This window comes from Agelaius phoeniceus, chromosome 2, assembly GCF_051311805.1.
Source record: "Agelaius phoeniceus isolate bAgePho1 chromosome 2, bAgePho1.hap1, whole genome shotgun sequence".
NCBI classification, from domain to species: Eukaryota; Metazoa; Chordata; class Aves; order Passeriformes; family Icteridae; genus Agelaius; species Agelaius phoeniceus.
The window spans coordinates 71480696-71503392 of NC_135266.1; the positions used below are offsets into that span (position 1 = coordinate 71480696).

Here is a 22697-nt window from a genome sequence, read left to right on the forward strand (position 1 = left end):
ATGGTCTTAAAATGGGAAAGGAATGCCAGCTCTGGGCATTGTCCTAACTGGATGATTTCACTCACAAGAGCTCTTGGGCCACTTCTCCCAGAGTGATAAAATCCATGAGTAAAAGCCTCTCACAGGCAAATATCCGTCGGCAGCAGCCCTGTCACAAAGCACACATCTCCAGTGGGCTGGATGCATTCAGTGCAGTCAGTGTAAAATGCCACAGTTCTGGATTACTTTGAGTTTAGGAAATTCAAAGTGGTTTGTCAACAATACTTCTATTTCTAAGTTCTATTTCTACTTCTATTTTGTGGAGTCATAGCTAGAAAATATCACTTTCCATGCTATATATGAGGATACCAAAGTACAGCAAGATTCAGAGGTTTAGCATTATTTATGATCTTTGAAATAAAACCCAAGTTACCCATTATGTGTGGTAGCCAACTCTGTGGGGTCTGGATTGAGATACAGACTTAAGGCTGTTTGTCACAGACCTTCAAGATACAGGGGGCCATTTCTTATGCAGCAGATCTTCCCAAAACTCAATGTATCCTCGTCCTGTGGTGATTCTGCCTTATTGAAACCATTCTACCTTGAAGCTCATCTGGTAGAAAAAGCAACCCCTTAAGATGTGGCAACTGCTGCTAGCTATGCCTGGTTAAGACCGGGATCTGTAAAGATTCAGACGTGCTATCTTATCTAATTTTTTTTTCTATTAAGTTACATTCCTTCTTTGCCTGTCCTTAGTAGGTAAATTCGCATGGCTGCAAATGTTTTGCACAGAAAGGTGATGTGCAGTAAGTGCTACATTGATTAATCTTTCCTCTATTTCTTTTATTATCCTTGAATTACCGGACGTTTTGAGAAGGAATGGTATCTTTTGTGATGAGGCTGGCAGCATGCCACAGTGATGAAAGATGTCCTTGTAACCGGAACAAAGAAGCCCGGTTAGGGATCCTGATCCCAGCGGGAGCTTTCTTGGGATGCTTTATGCGCCCCAAATGTCCAGTAAAATACTAGCTCCAGAGAGACACCTCAAAAACCCCCACCAAACCCAGGCCCTGGCTTCATGGCACCTCACGCGATGGCTCACGGCGGGCGCACGGAGCCGTGAGCGGCTCTCCGGGAGGGCATCCCCGGGCCCGGCCGGGGCTGAGCTCCTCGCCCGCCCCCGCAGCCCGGGCGCGACGGAGCCGGCGGCCGCAGCGCGGCGTCTGCGTGCGGGGGGGCCCATGGCCAGCGCGCCCCGGCCGGCCGCACCATGCCGAACAGGGCCGGCCTGGACACGGCGCTGAAGATGTCCCTGCGGCGGAAATCCTCCAAGATCCACTCCTCGGCCGGTGAGGAAAGGGCGAGGCGAGGCGGGCTGGGAGGAGGCGCCGCGGCGGAGGAAGGAAGGCGCGGCGGAAAGGAAGGGAAGGGATAGCAGCGGCGCCTCCATGGCGCGGCCGCCCGGCCCTGCCGCCCCGCCGGCCAAGGCGCTCGGGGATCCCGCAGTGGCTTCCCCGCCCCCGGGGGCTCTCCTGGGCGAGGAGGTGCCTCCGGCGGGGCCCGGGCGAGGCGCTGCCCCCCGCTCCCCGGCCCCAAGGGCACCGCGCCCCCGCCTGCAGACCCCGGCCCGGGGCTGCCGCACCTCCCGTCCGTCCCACCAGGGCCCCCCGGCACCCTCAGCCCGCTGCGTGAGGAACCCCTCGTCCTCTTGGCTGTGACAGTTACTGACAGGGACATTTCTCCTGGTCAGAGGGCAGTACCGCCGGTGCAGGGGAGACAGGGGTCCCCCAACCCACCCCGCCGGTCAGGGGCCTCTGTCCCGTGACCAGGAGTGCGGAGAGCATCAGGCACTGCAGTGAGCCTGCGGAGAGGTCAATTACAGGGTTTCTTAAGAGGTGCGTTTAGGAAACTGTTTTCCAACTAGTTCATAAAAAGAAGTAGACAGAAATGGAAGACTTTGAAGGTAGGATTCTCCTCACAAAAGACTGACTTCTGTAGGACCTAGGTGCATTCAGATTTTATCTCTGGTATGTTCTGCTTGGGCATAGATGAATCATCAGTGACATTGCTGGTGACCTACAGACACCCATTCCTGTGCAAATTATTTAGGTGCCTAGTACAGTTTCTGTGGTGAGTAAAACTGTAGTATAATGCTATTTTAGCTCTTTTTGTTTCAATGAGAAATGTGCACATTTCCTGATCAGATCTGCTTTGGGTTAAATCTCAGAGCACCTTGGAGAGCATTTGCTGGATTGCTTTTGGATGATGCTGTATTTGAAGATGTCCTTTAGCCACTCATGGCTGTTCAGCTCATGGAACCAGGCTAGAGCTAGCTGAAAGAAGAAAGCCACCTTCCTTTTGGCTCCTCTGCACAACCTGGTCACTCTAGTAACATTTGCCTGTTTGGTCTCACTGCTTGGTAGCAAGGACAGAACATCAGGGACTTCTGCATAGCAGAAGAAGTAAGTGGGATGCTGAGCAAAGAGGTGTGTAATGCCTGCTCAGAGGAAATGGTAAGGTTTCAGGGTAGGATTTAGCATATTACCCTCTCTACTTACCTTCAGCCTAAGTCATTCAGATGAAACAGTTGCAGTTAAGCAGATTCCACTTTCCAGTGTTTGGGGATATGTCCACTTCTGCAGTCCGATCTGAAACCCTGTCCTTTGATAGGGAGGCTCCTTTCCCAAAACTGCAGTTTGGCAGATCTTTTTGTGACTTAACCTTTGGAATCCAAACCTAGGCTCCTTTCAGTGCTTGGCACTTGGAGAATGTTTAGCTTCAGCGTAGCATACATAAGGAGTTTAAGCTTCAGCTTTTGTCAATGACAGAATCACACACAATGGTTTGGAAGGGACCAGAGAGAGTCCAACCTCCCTGCTCAAGCAGGGTCTTCCTAGAGCACATTGGATGGATTGTGTCCAGAGGGTTCTGGTTCAATATTTCCAGTGCTTGGTCACCCACAATCCACAATCGTACTCATGGATCTAGGTGGTTAAGTTGTGCCTCGATGCGCTGGGTGGTTGAGGCTCCCAGATCTTCTAGCTGGGATTTATCTATACACAGACTCAGACTTTTACATGTTCCCTGCGTGTCACATAAGAAGAATCCAAATTAGATGATACTTTGAAGAAAGGTGGGGGTTGCTGGTTAGCATTAAGATCAATTTCTAGCTCTTGAACAATGTATTTCCTATATAGAATATTTTCAAGGGTAACAAGAGTAATATCTAGTATTAAGTTGATTGTAGTTGGTTTAGTACACCAGAGCCAGCTTTGGTGACTTAGGACAGCCAGAACCAATCTCTCTGCCACCCAGAAAGTCCTGCCTTCCCCAGTCGTGTGCATTCCCACTGCCTTGCTTGTGTCAGCAATAGCCATCAGATGGTTACCTGTTCACTGGGATCAGTGCTGATGTGGCTCACTACCAGCCTGTATGATCTGAATCCCAGCAGGGACCAGACACAGAAAGGCAGTAGCTCTGTTTTTCACAGCATGTTGTGGCTTGACGTGCAGACCTGCCGTCTGTGGGGGCCAAACAGGTTCACGTGAGGGGCTCTGGGCTGTGTGAACCCAACTGTAAGAGCATACATTTGGAGACTGAGCCACAGTCCACTGACAGGCAGTTCAGATGTGGTTGTGTGGTGGCACTGCAAAATCTCAAGATCCTTCTGAGCTGAATGGTGTGGAGGGGGAGCTGGTCACCCTATTGTCATCCTTAGTTAGGGTCAGGTAACTCTCTATCCATTGCAGGTTTTTTGGCATCCATGTATCAAAATGTTCTCTCTCCTTTCCTTTTTAGAAGAGAAGATCTTTCCTGCTCTGAAGTCTTTTAGTTTATTTGCTAGTTTTGTTTACTTTTGAGGGAGTTTTGGTAATCTAAAGTATTAGGTTTTAGTTTGGGTCACTGAGATTTATTTTCATACCATGTAAAGCATTTCAGTAGCTTACAGACATTCCTCTTTAGTCAAGAAGAACACTGCCTCTGTGATGGTCTAACAATATCTTTTCATGTCAGATTTTCGACCCTGCTGCACTTGGTAGTGTGACTTCCATATGTGCTAATACAGTATAAAGTGCATCTGGAATATTTGATAGAGTTTTAAACCTGGTTAACACTGGTATAAAGCACTTGCCAGAAAAGCAGATGACGTGAAAAGGAGAATTTAGAGATGGGAAGTCACCTTCTGCCACTCAGATGATCACTGCGCTTCTTTTTTATGCATTTGCTCATTAATCGATTTTTTTCCTTGTACAAGTAAACCTTTTTATTGCTGTAATGTTGTACCAACTGAGCTAAATTGATTAGATTTAAATTATTCTCAAAGTCTCTAGCTCCTTACTGTTGTAACCACAGACATCAAAGACTAACTTCTTCTTCTCCTTCCTGCCTCCTTAAAATCACTAAAAATAAGAAACTGTCAATAAGACATTGGATTACAATGGCATTTTTATTTTTAGGGGAAAAAATCGAATTTCAGCTTTATAATGGATTAAAGGTATAACTGATCTCTATATTATTTACTGTGGTCTTTTTCAATTGCTCAGTGATACACATCAGCAAGAAAAGTATTTTTAGTGTAAAGGTAGTAACAGAATCTTCTCTCAGGACATGGTTTTCCATCTACTTTTCCTGTGAAATATTTGCTTATAGTTTATGCTGTGTTTTTGATTTTAGAGTCTTAGTCCTTTCCTTGTAAAGTATCTGTCTCTTCCATTTTTCAGAGAAATGTCTATGCAAGAATTTCTTTGTGCTATTTTTGTGCTGTGATATAATTACCATGATTGCAACTGTTGGGAAGCATCATACAGAGCAGTTAAAACCCTACACAGGCACTTGTACTTTGGTCAAAGCTTTTATCCTTGAGCAAAGATGGTTAAAGCATTGGAACAGGCTCCTCAGGGAAGTGATTGGGTCACCATGCCTGGAAGTGTTCAAAAATAAGTAGACATGGATCTTTGCTGTAAGGTTTAGGGGGCATGGTGGTATTCAGTCAAAGGGTGGACCTGGTGATCTCAAAGGTCTTTTCCAAGTGTAATGATTCTTTGATTTTATCTGTAGTCATATACAGGTTAGACATAATCCCTATAGATACAGATAAAATGCCCAGGAGCTACAGGTGAAATATGTCATCATCTCTGCATGATTTACATATGGCTGTTGCTGCTTCAAATGAGGTGTGATTTGGTTTTGTGGAGGCAGGTTCAGGTGGTGTAAGAAGCATGGTGAAGGCTACAAAGCTTTAACCTTGAAGCTCACTCTCATCACCTCTACTCACAGGATATGTACATCCTATTTTGCAGGAGGATCAGCAGTTGCCTTGGATGCATTTTTAAGCAAACAACCCCTATGAAGGGATCAGCAAAGTGCTGAACTAACAAATTCTTTAAAAACTATTATTAAAACTGTTTAAGTAAGAATAAAAGCCCTATTCTGCTGAGAGAAATGTACCTGGCAGGAGTAGTGACAGTGGGGACTGACCAGGGGGGTGTACTTCCTCAGCAAGTGCTTTAACCACCCGTTAGCATCACCAAGAGTCACTGAAACATTGGGCAGGACGATTGCAACCATAGTGTTGGCACACAGAAATTCTGCACTGTGATGGGGAACTTTTCCAGGGTAAGACTGAACTGCTACCAGTTTAGTGGCAGAAGTTAGTACTGAATGGACAGACTGCTTTAGTCCATGTTCATGCACACACTCAAACTGTGTGGTGGTAATTCAGTGTGTTACAGACCTCCCATTGCTTTTCATCCACGTTTAACTGGCACACAGTGCAGTATAATGTGCAGCTCATTCTATCACATCAAAGGCCCCATCCTATTTATGTAAACACCAGTGACAATTATAAACACTGGGGACAATTATAAACACCAGTGACAATTACGCCTTTTGACAATGCGCTCATCCCAATAAACCTCATGCTCTACGTTACTATGTTTCTGTAGTAGCACAAAGGGGAACCTTCTCAAGCTGTTTGGGATCTTGCACGACTGTAAAGTGAGGTGGTGACAGCAACAGGGCTAACTGGAGGCCGACCTGAACTTCTGCTGCCTTTGCTTAAAGCTTGTTTGGCTGTGAGAGTTGGTTTGCATTAGAATCGGAGGGAATTTAAAATACCTCTGCTTAGGACACTCAATTAGGAAAAGGTGACTTAAGCACAGTTACTGTGGAGCAACTTCATAAATAACCAAGATCCTAAGTAGAGTGGCAGAAGAAACATTTTTTCCCTACTCTGATGGGGGAGGTGACACTATTAATAAATTCATTAAAGATCAAAGCACTCAGATGATAAGGAATACGTTATTTAGGAGTTAATTGAGGAAATAAGAGATTTAACTACCCTTCTGTTTCTAGGATCAAATGAAATGAATGTATTTAATAAAAGTTTAAAATTCCACTTGCTGTATAGCCAATATATGAACTCTCTTACGCTACTTGAGTATTCATAACTCCATTGAAACAGACACATGTATTGACTATTTATAGAAACTGTTTTATTCCTTCTCTGTGCCACTCTCTCCACAGGACTCTTGTTTCAGATTTTAGATTTCCAGCAGTATCGGCTTTTAGTGTACTTCCCTGTGCTGGGTGAGTCAGTTTTCTCCTTTTCTGGGCAGACCTAAAAGCACTGCCCTACTAGTGTGATTTGGCAGAAATGCCACTCTAGTTCCATGAAGGATTAAAATATCTAACAGTGAAATGACTGCAAGGAAATCTGCTTGTCTGTTCAGGGTCCTAGAATATCACCAAGATGATGGAACTGCTGGGTGTACTTCCTTATGGAACTCACTGAGCAAAGAAAGAATAGTCATTTAGTATTGCATTTCCACTGCCACAAGGTTTGAGTGCAGTCTTGATCTCTGCCAGCTCTGCAGGGTTTTTTTTTAACCTGGGAATCTATGGCTTTGTGAGTGATGTTGCTCTAAAGCATTCCCTTTTTTTTGTTACCATTAACCCCCTTCCCTCTACAAGAAGTTTTAAGCTGATAGCTCCCATTGACTCGAGATGGTATTTTGGATGATCACTTGAAAGCTGATATCAGCATCTAAAAGCGATCACTCTCCAATTAGCAATTCACAAGGCATTTTTATTGTAGTGAAGCCTTGCTGAGGGCCCTATGGAACAACCAGGTCACCTGTTTCTGTTCTTCTGGAAGGTTGTCAAGTGATGCTCTGTAGATTTTGCTACAGGGCAAGACTCTTGGCTGTTTCATTTTCCTTTGGCTAGTCTTTTTTGAGCTGTCAAGTATGGCCTTTAAATAATCTTTGAATCTGACTGATTCACTACTTGTGAAGCAATATCCTAAGCACCTATGTTACCTTTTTTCTGCAACAGGGAGGTGTCCCAGGCTTGTTTTCCTGTACCATGTTGTATTGTGACACATTTTAATTATGTCTGTAGTAGTACAAATACTGGAATATCTGTTACAGGCAGTATCTGCAGAGACTGATTGTCAACATGTTCTTTTAAGGGATAGTTAATCCCAAAGTCTTTCTTGCACATATACCTGGTAGAGCAGAGCAATATACTGGATTTTGAAAAGGCAGTTGAGTATCTCTGCAGCAACATCTTTCTGCTTCTGGGACAGCTTTTAAGTGTGGCTTGCCACAAATATTTTCCTTTCAGTCTCTTATCTTTTCCAGCTAAGCTACTTAAGCCTTTTGGAGCAGTTGCAGGTATGTAAGACATGGCATCTGAGAGCTTTAGATAACTGATTCTCAGCTGGTGCACTCAAAGGATAATTTGGGAAAGATCACTGACACAGTTGAGGATTGGGAAAAAAACCCCAGATTTTACACAGTTTGAGGGTTTATTTTTAGTGCAAAAAACTAATTATCAATATTGAAAATATATTATTTTCAGTTATTCCAGTATTTGTTAGGAAAGCTCTCAGATTTTTGATTAGTATTATTGCCAACTTTTCATAATGAATCCTGCCCACTACAAAAGTTCTTGCACAGTTTCTTTCCAGCCCCAGGAGTGGCTATATGCCTGTCTGTTTTGAAGTTCTTAGTTGTCAGACTGCTGGCTGAGTGGTAATTACACGACAGTAAAATTACTGGAAGATACAATGGAGCAAAAAGACCTAAAAACAGAAGATGCAGAGCTTTGTATTTCAAGCCAAGGTGTGATAAGGCAAAGCTGACATGATGCTGATTTTAATGGGTGACCCAATCCAACCACCTATTTGGACTCCTCACAGAAGTGACACAATCTGTATAGTTACAATATCACATCCATGTACATGACATTCACAGGAGGTTTTCCTGACAGCTACAGGACTAGTTACCCTACACCTTTTAGTGAGCACTAAATCCAGTTTAAATGAACATGAAGTGTCAGTAAATTAGTCTCAATACTCTCATGTTATGATGAAGGATCACAAGACATACCATGGATTTTAAATATATTTCACACCCCTTACATAGGGTGTTTTTGTTAATTCTAGTTCTAATTAACAGTTTGAAAACTCTTGCCTTGGGGTATTAGTGCAAAAAGAAGGTAAATGAGAACTTGTCTTCCACTTGACTAAAATGGAAGAGCCATGATTGTATCAGTTCATAATGGATCCAACAAAGTGTGTCAGTTTGTTTTAGCTAAGGGTTTGGTGTGATGAATCTGCCTTCTTTTAGAGTGCTGGAAATCAGGATTAACACAAATTTAATTAGTGTATAGGTTCTATAAAGGAGAGAAGGCAGCCTGACATCTTGTTTAAAACGGATTGTGAGGTCATGATTTTTAATTCCTGATTTCTTGATTGCAGGTGACCAAACCCATTCATTTGATTTTATTAAATGAGGAGGTAGTCAGAAAGAGTGAAAGCAAAGTCTTTATCTCCTTATAATAACATCACCCTGATAAATTTTTCTACTTTGAACAGAAGGAGGGCTCAGGTGTTATCTCTTGTCAACCCAGCACTGTTCTGCCTATTTGTACAAAACACAGTAAAGGCATTCTAAGATTCTGTGCCCGTGAGATTGGGGAACATTCAGCCCAATGCTTATACAAAGGATACATGAAACAAGTTCCCCAGGCTTTTTTGTGCCTTCAGATACTCTAAGCATACATCACCCTACTTAACAGATGGTGTTTATTTGTAAATAGAAGACAAAAGATGCTGAAAGGGTATGTGCAAAGTCAACATCAGCCGTCAGAACTCTGAAACAGATACAGAGGTTACATCTGCATTTGTCATATCAGTTACACAGCTGGGAATCAGCATTTAACCTGGAAGCTTGAATCTGAATTCCAGATGACATTTAGTCAACATTTCTGGATCACTGGGAAGGCTCAGCATAGTTATTGCTTCAGTGGTCCCATGGCTACTGAACTGAAATACATCAACTGACATAATTGACATAAATTCTGGTGCCTTGTTCTGAACTGGGACGAAGAGACAGGGGAACTAAGGTATGCAGGTGCTGCCCAGGCTGGGGAGGGCACCACCTCTGCTTTACAGATTAACAGTCAAATCTTCTTCCCAGAGTTTCACTAAGACAAGTCTGCATCTGGAAGCCATCCTTGTGCCATTTACCTGACTGGTCATAGGGGAAAAAAGGAGCTTTCAACAAGAGCCTAGCAGACAGACAGGAGGAGAGAATGCTAGCCCTGCCCCCACCAAATTTATCCTAATCCTGCACTGCCTAAAGAGGGGGAAGCATTCGCTATCAGTCCTTAACTAAAATCCTGATCCCTGCTGAAGTTTTCCCACAATCTTCAGTAAAAAAAAAAGAAAAAAAGTTAATACCCTCTTTCTTATCAAAGTAATTTTATTTACAAATCTGAAATTTGTCTTTGAAAAGTTTTTAAACCCTACTAGTCATCATTATGGTAACAAAATGGGGTGATCAGTCTTCAGAAGGAGAAAGGAGTGGCTAGAAAGATCTGAAATATCTGAGGAGAAAGAGTTCACTTCTTACAGAAAAAAAACCCCAAAAACCTTAATTTGGTCTGGGTCCCAAATTAAGACACTTTGGGAAAGTGCAAGTATCAGTCATTACTGCAGTTATTTTGGATCCATTCCCTCTTGTGAAATTGGAGTTGGACATTGAGTTTCATCTGGGATTTAGCAGTGAGCAGCTGCATGGTACTTACTTTCCAGCTGGGGTTAAACCACGACATATTTTTTCAGGTCTTTCTGTATAGTACTGAGCCCCCATAATAGGAAGAATTAAAGATACATTTTCTGGAGAAGGTGAGCTTCCTGCTGTGAGTTGCAATGTATACTGTCACTAAAGTTGTCCAGTGAACACAGATGAAACTTTCCCTAGTGCCTTCCAGGTGGCCCTTCTGTCATGCGTCTCTTAATTGGGACTGTGAAGACAGTATCTTCCACACACAGCATGGCCCCAATACCATTACCACTCTTGTGACAGAGTGGGACACGTGCAAAATTCCAAATCCAAAATCCCACAGCAGACCCAAGAAGGTCTCTTTAGCTTCAGGATCTCCACTGAAAACAAGAAGTCTGGTTTGTGTCACTGTAGATGCACCTGCTTTAAATCTCTGGCCATTTCCACCCCTGACTCCATACTATTCTCCCTCAAGTGTTCTTAGCCATGTTGTTTCTGGTAGGAGTTCAAGTGAGAGACTTCAGCAGTCCTAAACTTTCACCATTAAGAAAGACTGGGCTGCAAAGAAATTTCTGCAGTCCTCAACACTGGATGGTTTTGTTGAAGTTTTGGCCTGCCAGCTAATTACCTAAACCATTTTCTTTGAGGGCTTTCTGGCAGGACCCCAAAGAGAGAAAAATAGGGAATAAAATAGCTGTAATAATAAATCTGATATGATCTGGTTGAGACAATGCAATTTGTGTTAGTGCTAAATAGCAGGGGATTTAAATAATTTAGTATTCATTTTGGTACTTTTTGGTTCATTAGACAGCCAGATTCCCAGGGTGCGTGTACTTGCCATTCCTGCTAGGAACATTGTTGTTTACAGAGACATTAAACTCTCTTATCACTGTCATCTTCTATATACAGAAATCCTGACAACCAAGGACAAGAGTTAATCTTCGATCTTCCTACCAGAAATCTCCTCCCTTTTTTTTAAATTAAGGTCCCTTCTTAAGACACCCAGCACTTTACAGACACAAGCATCTTGCTGAATTTCTGCATCATTCTTTTACAGGCTTCAAATCAAATCAGAACAGTTTTGCCCTCTGATGAGATGAAAACATTTATATTTCTGTGTACCAGTTCACATCTTGTCAGGGCAGATGGTACTATTGAAGAGTACATTGTCATTAATTTGGGACTCAGCAACTGCAACCAACCATATTTTTTATTTCCATCACAACTTGTACACAAACTAGTGTTCAGTAATAAAACGTTAGTATCCTAAGCAGAAGCCACAAAATTTACTGAGGTAGAGAAAAGTAGCATTGATGTGGTAGCTCTTGTCTTTGTGAGGAGCTAAAGCTATTTCACTGCAGTTTCAAGTATTTTGTCATCAGTGGCTCCAGAGCAAGGGAATAATTTTAGTTACCTACTTCAGAGGGCAAGATGAAGATCACAGACAGCTACACAGTGTTTGTATAGTGCTCAGAAGCAGAGGGTCAGACACAAAAATATTTCTTTAGTCAGGTAAGCTTACAGCCATTAGGTTTACTTGTTGTCATCTGGCTTTGGTGGTGTCAGACCTCATGAAACTAAGTACACCTGGATATTCTGGACAAAATAAACAGAACATGACAATTTATTTAATCCCCTGCTTCTTAGAAAGGTTTATTTTTACAAGGTAATTTTATAAACTATATACCTTTAGGTTTTTTGGCATTATTTTTTATTGTCTAAGTTGTCTATTAACAATGATTCTATATTGACATAAACAATTCTAATAGGAAAATTGATATATCCAGTTTAGTAGACTAAAATTTGCAAAGAGTGATTAACAACCTGAAGAAAGGGGGAAGGGAAGTTCTACATTAAGAAGATTGGCAGTGCTTCAACTAGAGGACTATGCTGTGACTGAGGCTATAGCCAAAAATAGAATTGGATTAACAGAAGAAAGGCAAGTAGATAAAACTAAGGTCAAAGCAGAAATAGATGCTTTAGAATTACCTCATGCACCAAAAAATATGAAGAGATATTTAAGGAGTTTTCCTATTATATGCACCTATAATGGAAAAATCAACTTACAGTAAGAGGCACTGTGAAAAATGACTCAAATAATAAGTTAATTAAGAAGATCTAAGCTTTAAAATGGGCAGAAAAAAATAACAACAACTTCTTCTGATTGTTTGTACAGGCTTTAACGTGCATGGTAGTACAAATAAACTTACAAAAAAAAAAAAAACTTGTAAAAGAGAGCTGTAGTAATACCAACACTTACAAAAAGAAACAGTAAAAATACCATTAGACACTCTCATTGAGGTGGGTAACAGAGTGACAAGTCAAACTCAATAGGTTGTGCTTTAACTCCTCCCCAGAAAAAAGGCTTAGCTAGGTAACAAGTTCTACCTGATGACAATTATTACAGCTCTGTTTACACTAACGAGTCCTAGATGCATAATTAGTAGGGGAGAGAAGCTAATGCACACAGATAGGAAGACTTTAAAAGGGGGAAAAGTAGAAAAAGGTCATGTCTGTAGAGATTTTGGTAGGATAAGCTGTAGTGTTTAGGAAACTTGTACTTTCTTGTAGCTTTGAATTCCAGTCAGGTAAGTTGGTTTCAAAGGAGGGAGGATTGTGCTTGTTTAAAAAATTTATTTTTGATGTGTTCAACTCTAATGCTCTGAGGTAGATACTGACTTATCTTTTCTTCAATTTTCTACATGGAAAAGCTGAAGACCTGTTTTTTTGATAGGAAGGTAAGATAAGAGCTAAGGTAATGATCTACTAGTAAGCAAGACCTATGTCTGCTTTTATTGTAATGACTTTGTTCATTTATTTCTGATTAGATATTCCTTGGTAAAGGCATAGTCAAAACCTAAACCCTGAGAGGAAACACTTCCAAATTCATAATTCTTTCCTGTAATTCTGTGTTCCTGTATGACATGAGCACTACAGTGATGGCTCTCAACAGCTCCATTGTAGGAGTTATGTTAAAGATGAAAGGTATACTTGCTTAATGTAAGAGACTCCTTCAAGTTTCTTGGGATGTAGGGCTCATTACTGGCAAGGAACTGTTGTTTTGATGAGGAGCTCAGTATTAAGACAGTAACTGAATGGGAGGGATTTCTCTCCACTGAGTATGTCTGCTCTTCACGGCAAAATAGAACAGCTGTGTGGAAATAGTGTTTCAGTAATATTTCTAATGACCTCTGAATGTGGAATAGCGAATTAATGCTTATTAGTTTGAGACTTCTGCTCATATGTGACCAAATAATTTCCGTAATAGTCTGTCAAGTAAAGAGCAATAAGGCTTGCAGTCTTCCAGAAAAAACTGCTATATGGAATTTGTCTCCAGTAGTTACTTCCTAGAACTAAGTATTTGCTTTCATATTTTTTTTTAAAAAAGGGAGTGGGTATGAAACCTAGATTAGGGGTGAGAATGACTATTTCCCTTTCAAAAGGTGTCTCCTCTTTCACAAAAAGACTTAAACAATGGATATAAAATCCAGGAATGGCTAGAGGTTAGGACTGTCTGAAGTTCTGTCCTGAAGAATGTGTAGTACCTCTTGGAGTCATCATCTGAAGTCTAGCTGATAAGCCTTTCCTAGGAATGAAACACCAGTGCTTGCTGTGCCTCAGTGGTTGCACTGTCACTGGAAATTGAGTCAGCCAGGTAGTGATATTCAGCTTTAAGCAGTGGTTGGTTGGTTTAGGCTTTTTTTTTTCCCCTTCTCCTCCCTAGGGCCACTTTTTAATGAAAAGCTCCTCCAGTACCAGCACATGAGTCATAAACATAATTTCCTCTAAATTTGCAGCAGCCTATGCAATACTAGATAATTAAATATTGAGAAGGTCTGTGATTCTTGTCTTTGCTCATTCTAGAAGCAATTGCAATAAAACTCTCCCTATTGCAGACAGGTATTGGAATGTCTCAAAAGTGACAGATGGATACAGTACAAATGTACTTAAAGTCTCAGAAATGATGCAATAGGTCAAGCTGATTCCTGATCCAATGGAAAGGAAGCACTTAATGTTTTGGCAATGACAAGCTTTGTGTGGACCCCAGCAGGAGACCTGTAAGGTTGTGGGCTCAGCAGGTCAGGTCAGCATAACTCTGCCTAAATCAAATTCACTGTCACCAGTCTGCAGCAGTTCAGGGTCTGAGCTATAGGATTACCAGAAAAATCTGTCAAAGCATAATAATATATCTTCTAGAGATCAAGCCACTGAAGCTATTATCTCTCTTTGGGGGTGGTGGGTGAGAGGAGAGAATATTTTTAAAAATGATCCAGTACAGATGCTGCAGACAACATAGCTGTTCCAGGAAGAACAACCCGCATAAGAAGGCTGGGATTTTTAAAATAAAAATACTTTCTTGGGGAAAACATCTCCAGCTATGCTTATAGTATAGGACTTTGGCATAATAGTAGCAGGTGGCTGCAGCATTAAAATAACTGGTAATTATATTTTTCATATAATGTGCTTCAAAGGAAAAAGGAAGAAACCACATGAGGTTGTAGTTTGATCAGCTTTATTCTCATCCTTGGTCTGGTGTTTTGGCTAAGGCTGCAGAGCAGAGATAAGACTGGCTGATACTGCAAACCTGTAAGCCTCTCTTATCTGTCAGTAGTGCTTTCTTCCTGACAGGGACAGGCAGAGGCGTGTGATGGCAGTTTTTCTCCTTGTCCTTGGTTAAACATAGAACTGCTGTTGAATTTTCTGTTTTGTAGGTCTGTTTATACATCCATTACTCTGAAAATAAACTTGTCCTACATGGAAGATGTTCATTAAGTTCACAAGTCTGTTCTGAGCTTAGTGCAGATATATCTTTGTTAAGCTGCCCTAAACATAATTAGCTGTGTTCTGGTTTTGGTAGCCCTTGGTGATTCAGATCAGTTGTAATCAATATAAGAGGTTCTGCACTAGATCCTTCATTTGGTGGTAAAGGCTGGGAGTGCAGTAACTACCCTTCTAGGTCCAAATACAAAAAACCTGAAATGCAGGTGCCCATTCTTCCATCCCCTTTGCTGCAGCTCTTCTCTTGGACAGGTGGGAATTTCTGTCTGGTATTCCAAGTCCCCTGGAAATTGCCAGGGAGCAGTCCTCTGGGAGGGCTGCTAATTCTCACACCAGCATATTTGCTCCTGTTTGAAGGTGCCTTAAACAGAAGAAGAATGTCTTTTAGAGCCAGAAAATGACTGAGCAATGTGCTGCCTCTCTGCATGCCCTGTGCTGTGAGGGCGATAGAGGACAGCAGAGTCCCTCTGCCATGTATCTGTTATTCCAAGAGCTCTGGAAATAGTTACTCTCAGGTTTATGTTGACTTTCTGCTAGTGACAGGCAACTTCATGATGTCCACTCTGTATTGAGGATGGCATTTCTTGTTGCTCTCATGGAAGCTGTGTGATGAGTTTGTGTGGGTTATGCTCATATTTCTGAGATTCAGTGCAGTCTTCTACATGGTTATGAAGTGTTCCCTTCATCATGTGGGACTGCTGAACAGTCCTTGTTCTGAAGGAGGAGGGCTAAAATTTTCTTTTTGTTTAACAAGACAGTATTAATTTTGTTCCTGTATTATGTCAGACTTCAATGTAGCTAGCAGATATTAAATTAGACAAATTACTAAAAGATAAATAAGGACACAATAGACTAATTTTATTAGTTACTACACTATGCAGTTACATGCTGTTTTCTGCAGGGCATTTAGATGCTGCATGAGACATCTGAAAGTATTTTGCAATTAGAGAGAATTAATTGGTTTCCAATTTCCTCTCTCGAATGCTTCCATTAACAGACCCACTAACAGTTGTAGTGAACCTTTAATGAATACAATAAGCCACATAACCCATATGAGCCTGCATGGCTTGGTACATGATAGGTTCTGTATGCTATAATAGTACCTTGCAGTCATATTTTCTAAGTACTTAATCAACAACTTGATATGATTTTTATTTAAAAGTTGCCTCAGTGGAGAGAATGGACTATAATTGAATTTACTTGCGTTATCTTTTTCATATCTGCTTCGTTCTATGTTAAACACATTTGGAGAATGGCAAAAATAGCAGTGTAGCAAGGATATAGTTGATTAATAATGTGCTGCTCTTAGTTTAACACTCAATCCTTAGAACTTTTAGTATAATGCTGGGGTACCCTCTTGGGTAGGCTAATTTTGGTGGCTTGTGCAAGCCCTTAGCAAAGCAGATGGGATCTGCTCCATGCCAATTCAAAGGTGTGTCTAAGGTGAGTGCTTGGATGTGTATGCCTGTGCTGAGCAGCAGGACCTTCGTCTAAGGGAGTCAGGATGAGGTAAGATTAGGCCTTGCTTCTGCAGTAGCCTAGTCACTTCTTCCTCCAAGTCATCCTTCCCTGTTGTCTTCTAAACCACGTGTCTTGTTGCTATAAAGCAGAGAGCAGGGGTTTGAAGAAATGCTGGGAGTGAACTTTATGCTTGACTGTATCCATCAGTTGGTCCTTGATGATAAAAATTGCTTCTGGATCAATCTTTGTTCCTCCCATGCAATAAAAGAGATATATGGGTTTGAGACCCAGAGGTTTAAGGGAGTTGGCTTAAACTCTAGTTCCCTACTTTGTAATTGAATGTCTTCTTGTAAAGATAGTTTCAGCTGTCCTGTATGGCATATAGGTGTGCTCAGGGTATGCCCATATGGTCATGTATTTAAATGTCTTCCTGAAAACTGGTGTTCTGCTAAGATCCTCTAGAGTGTGGACTTCTGGGTTTGGGGATGTAATGTTGCTGTTTTGGACAAATTTGGGTTTAAAAGATGAGACTTTTGGGGGATTTATTAAGCGTGAATTGTGAGTTGTCCTCAAGGGTGCTGGGGGAGCCCCATTGTTTCAAAGCTGGCTCTACTTTGCAGGGCCGCTCTCTCACAATGCCTTACCTCAGATCAGCCTTCAGGATGTCTAAGCTGTCAGCAGCACTAGTGAGGAAATGGTGTTCCCTGAGACATAGCTGGCTTGCTGCTGGCTGAGCCCTTCCCAGTGAGAGGAGAAGTTGGTGGTGAGATGAAGACATGGTGTTGGATTTGTTGGGCTTTTGCAGTAGGATCTGTCACAAACTGTAGAGGGGCCAGCATTGATTGCGTTGGTAGTAGAGCTGCAGTCTGCCGTGTTTTGTTCTTAAGTGTTAAAATATGCCTTGATACTTTTATCAACCCATACCTGATCAAGGAAAAATATTCATCCTTGTGCCTGCATAAAAGAAGATGCTTTGAAGAAACAGGGCTTTCCTAATGTGTGTTTTCCTTCTGCTGAGCTCTTCCACCATACCTGTACACATGTGCAGACATGAGAAAAAACCTGACTTCCTGAATAAATTGTTTTTACAGTGCTTTTACATTTTAATAAAGCAGTGGGATTGTCTTTGTGGTCTGATTGCTATTGGCTGAAGAAAGTTTAGCAGCCCTACTCATCACTCACCTTACTCCATTAAGGGTAGGAGCAGCTCTGTCCATACGTAGCTGTTGTGAGGTGCTGCATAGCAAGTAAATGGCTTGTCTAAGCTGCCTCTGACAAATTCAGTTCATTATCTGCAGCCTAGTTCATTAACCATGCCTGGACAGTGAATACTGCCATATTAGCATTGCTAGTGGTGCATTTTGCATGCTGCCTTTCCTCTTCCTCCCCTGCTGCCTCTTGGTCAGCACTGAGGGTACCTGCTAATGTCCTGAGTGTTTGGAGCAGAGCTGCTGTGTAAATAATTCATAGGGCTTAAAGGTTTCAGGCAAGTCTAGTTAGAGTGGGTAACCTGAAGTTGAATGATGGCAGAAGATGCCCACTACAGGTTTTTCATCTGATGCAAATCTGGATTTGGGTAGAGCTGTTCTAGATCTCCCTGTGGTAGCTGAAGCCAGTTTTCCCCAAGTCTTGATCAGACTGCTTATCTGCAGTTGCTAGAACAGAGCTATCTCTACCCTATAGCCTGCTTGTCTGCTATGGGTTCCTTTGAGGTCTTTGGTGGTGGTGGTGGCTTTTTTTTTTTTTTTTAAATAAAAATTTTTATGTGTGATGAGGATTGCCTATAAGGGAGTTCCTATGGATCCAGTCATCATTAGAACATTTTTATGAGAAGAGTGTTGGGGCTGCATTAAACCTTGAGAACCTGTAGGGGAAAGACTGTGCTTGGTCTCTCTAAGTTACAAGACAGAGATTCAGTGTGTTACCTCTGAATCTTTCATGTCTGTTAGACTTTGGCCAGTCACCAGAAGTTAGGCTGTAGGGCTTTTTAGGCAAGAATTGGTAAGTGAGGCAGTTTGCTTTTGGATTCGTGCGTGTGTGGCCTTTCATTTTAAAAGGCATTTTTGTACCGTACTGCCACAGGGTGTGAAGAATGCATTTCTTTGCTTCACTTTGTCACTTCAAGAAGATATTGTTAAATGTTTTTATTTTTCCCATTACAGATATTTAGCGTTCTTGCCCCTAGAAAGAAAAAAAAAAGGTAAATGAGCTCTATAGCATTTTTAATGCTGGCTTACATTAAGTGCAAATAAATGCAGGAAGATGTAGTGGCTTCAGGCTACTTAGAGCAAGCTAGAGTTATCTTAACATAGTGAATATTTGGCTTTTCTTGGTGTTTACTTGAGAGGATATTAAAAGGATTAAATAAAAATACCTATTCTCTTTATTGATAGTATTACACTGTTTGCAAGTACTTAGTCTTCTTTATTGACATCAATATTTTAACTTTCTAAAGTAGAAGGCCTACTTAATGTGGAAACAACTGCATTGATAAGAGTGAGACAAAATCCACTGTTAGCTGGATTGTAAGGACTATTTATTATAGGCATGCTGCTTTAGTTTGGTGGCCCGAGTTAGTAAAGCACAAGCTAGGTGAGAGGACATGAGTTCACAAAACTGAAAATAGTTCACTATGATGATTCAGTATTATCTTTGGAGAATAGATGTATAATAGGCATTGCTCCTTTTTATTGAAAGGCTGGGTTTCTTTGCATTCTGTGAAGAGGTGATCCAGTTGGGATGAAGGTGAGTAAGAAGTTGGTTATCTTGCTAGTGAAATTTACAATGTAATTTGCTCCTGGTGCAAGGTTTTTTTTTTTTTCAAGAACGATGTTCTGTTAGTCCTGAATGTCTTCATGGAAGTCAGCAATGACTTCAGCTGACAGTGCTGCATTCCTACCGTACATGGCAGGGATGGTCTGGCAGTCCAAGTGCAAGAGTGTCTTTGGCAGTGCAGTTGGCTCCTCTGCCTTGTCATAACACTGTGCTGGCAACAATCCAGCTGTGGGTGTGTTTACAGTGGGAATAGAGGTGATCTGGCATCTCCTGCATTTCAGTACTGGAAGACTGCTCTGGAGTGCTTTGAGATCAGAGACTCATCCTGTGATATCTGTTAATGTTTGTCTCTGAGTTTTTCTAGCCACTAGAACAGGCATATTAGTGATTATCTTTGCAGAAAATACGAAAGAGGATAACAAAGTTGATGGTTTGTCTTTGGTTTTGACTGTGATTGCTTGGTGAATAATTGTTTATGGACACAAAAGCACTTTGTACATGTGACGTGCACTTTCTCTAGGTAGCACTAAGATAATCTAGAAAGAAAGGTAGCTTTATGGAATGCTTGTTCGCTCTTCCTTTGTATGCCGGGTATCTTAAAAAATGCATTTTTTAAAAAGAGAAAAGCTGCACTTGAGTATGTATAGATGGGACAATGGTTAGAGCTGAACCATAAGAAGCCTCCAAGGAGGTATAATTATGGAGTTAGTGATAGGCAAGTAGTTCTGCTGGTGAAATGTGTATATAATTCTTATTTTCAGAGTGTGCTTAATTTTATGGTGCACTTCTGTTTATCTGTGAACAGTAATGCAAGATCAAACTTCAAGATGCTTTTCTTTCAGCAAGTTGTGGGGGCTTCAGGCCACCATACTCTCTCTGTTGTGGGACTTAGTGTGCTTCTTTGCCATGAGCCTTGAGATAGATTGAGGCTTGAAGTCAAATTCTTGAAATGATTTAATGTTTTAGTATCTTGCTGGATTTCTGATGAGAAATGTCAACAACTTGGAGAACTAAGTTATGGAAAGTACAAAACTTCTCCAAGCTGCATTTTTTTTTTATTATTTTATAAATTTAAGTTTTGAAGCTTGCTGGCTGCTGTAGAACGAAGACTTGTGGCAGATGGGACCCAGTACCTTCACTGTTAGTCAAAGGATGCCTTGCAAAACAGAAGGTAGCATAGCCTGGCTGTACTTTCATGCTGCCTTTTGGCTCTGGAAAAGACAATTGGGATTTCCTTTCTTCCCTTCACCTTTTGAAAAGGAAATATTTGATGTAATTTTTTTCAGAGAAAGGGAATATAGAAAGGCTTCCTTTAGCAGGTTACTGACTTGTGATAAATCTCATATTTATTGATTTTTAATATATATTTAAATAAACAGAATAGATATGTGAAAAGCTGAGTTGTCTGTAGATCTTATGGCAATATAGGCTTTTGTGTCCCATCATGAAATCAGAATTGTTTTACTTTTCTCCATTAAAATTCCATAAACATGAATTGGCTGACTCATTACTAATCTCATCAGGATTAAGAGACTTTAATCTTACTCAAACAACATAATAGCATAATGGAGTAATACTGGAAACTGATTTTTCTTGTTTGTACTCCATGCATTTGCATGAAAGTCCTTACTATTTCCTAATTTAAAGCATCAAATCAACAGCTTGGAGATGATCTGGTAAAAATAAATTTAAAACTGAAAATTCTCTTACTAAATTATTTGAGGTTACACTCTTGAATACTAAGTTATTTGAGGTCTCCATAGATCTGAGCTGCTCTGAGAATTAATTCCCTTCCCAGTCTGTGATAGGGAACATGAATCTTTGATTGTATAAGCTAGGGAATTACATTTAAAAGAGAACCTACAGCTACTCTTTCATTATTAACAAATGCCTGTTGGAAAGATGGTCTTTCTGACCTCGTAGGCAGTTCTATGCACATCTGTCAATGTTTGCCATATGAAAGCATAAAACTGGTGCTCAATGCAAGTGTTACTTTAGGACTCTTTTGAACAGATGCTTTATAAAAATCTTGAAGGGATAAATCCTGGAGGAGGGCAAAAAGCAGGTTTTTGAACTTGACAAGAATCCAGCAAAGGACAAAGGAATGTTAATTGGTTATACCTGAACTTTTGGCTGTAAAATACTCTCACATGCAAGTGGCAGTAGTAGTTATTACCCTGCTCATTACCTGCCTTTGAAAAGTTGGCTTCCTGACTGGGAAAATTGAGCTTGAACTAGTGGGGTTTGATACAACAGTATTGTTATCTCAAGTCGCTTCACTCCACTGACAAACAGATGCTAAAAGAACTATTTTTCCAATGTTTCAGCCACTCTGTTCTCTAACCAGCAGCCTCAGGCAGAAGGGATTACATCTTGTAATTAGATGCTACCCCTACCAATCTGATCTGTTTTGAAGTCAGCATGCTAAAGATTTTTAACCTTTTAGAATGCAATAGAAGTTAAGCTAATAGTGGGTGGGATGGTGAAGTATAATGAATGGAAAACTTGTCAGTTCATCCCCACAAAAATCCTATAAATATTGGTGATACCAAATCTATTTTGAAATTATTGGAATGTGGGCTTTCTAATGTAATATTTAAACAAAATGTCATATTTCAGTTGCAAGATGCTGAGAATCCAATTTGTTACATAACAAATACAATTTGTCTAAAAATTACAGCAGAGAAGTACATTCTAGGCTTGAGAAATAATTAGCTGCTACAATACTTGAGTAATTGCTAATTAGTGTGGTTTGTGGCCAGTACTGATGAAGTCACCAGAATAGGAACAAATGCACTTAAGCCAGCTGTGGTATTTGGTTTCTTGCTTGTAATCCTTCTCATTGGCTTGCCAGGAACATGGCCAATGTATTGACTCTCTTTCTACTCTGAAGTACACAGAATGAAGAGATATTTGCTTTATTGCAAGTTATTAATTGGGTGAAACTTGGTTTTTAACAGCTTGCAGCATTCTGAGCTGTACTTGTGGCTGTGGGCGCTTTGTTGGCTTTGAGTGCTAGATACACACTCCAGTAGTCAGTTTGTGTGGAATGAAGGTGCTGCAGGGGCTCAGCATACTGTGATCATGTATTTGAGGCTATAGGCAGAGGAGAGGCTTGAAGTCTGAACTTCAATACTGTTAAGCAGTTTAAACTTCTCTACAGGGTAGTCTTTTTTAAGGAGCACAGATCACTCACTCCCTGCAGAAGGAAAAGCTGGTTTTGCTAGGACTCCCAACAGTTAATGTGATGTTGAACTGTATCAAAAATATATTTCTGGCCCCCAAAAGTATTTGCATTTCACCAATAAAGATCAAACCATAAAGGAGTAGAAAACTTTATAAAAAAAGTTGACATCTTGATGCTCAGCCTGTGTCTTCAGATGTGTCTCTGAAGCCATCATCTCTAGGATATGTTGAGCTTCTAGTCCTTAACTTTGCTAGCTTGATTAGTTACTAGGAAAGAAACTTCAACTTAATTGTAGCAAAACTGTATTATAGTGAAAGTAGACTGCTAAAGGGAGTTTTTGGTGATTGGACAATATGCTCTGAAAGAGGCTTGCATAAAATTAACTTTAAAAATTCTGTTCAGCTCTGATCTGTGCTCTGGCTAGATATGTAGTGACCTGTCAG

General features: G+C 40.9%; 1 protein-coding gene across 3 annotated transcripts in view; it reads left to right on the forward strand.

Moving 5' to 3' along the window:
* The first annotated feature begins 1056 nt into the window (after positions 1-1056).
* Positions 1057-22697, forward strand: part of ATP8A2 (ATPase phospholipid transporting 8A2) — a 320265-nt gene continuing 298624 nt past the window's right edge. For 2 of the 3 annotated variants that reach the window (XM_077173857.1, XM_077173856.1), the window contains exon 1: positions 1058-1328. Coding sequence is in view for 2 of the 3 variants with exons in the window: in XM_077173856.1 (XP_077029971.1) it covers positions 1250-1328 (79 nt within the window). In the remaining variant the exon portion in view is untranslated. Of the gene's footprint in view, positions 1329-22697 lie in introns of all 3 variants that reach the window. The other variant, XM_077173858.1, reaches the window with a different exon arrangement.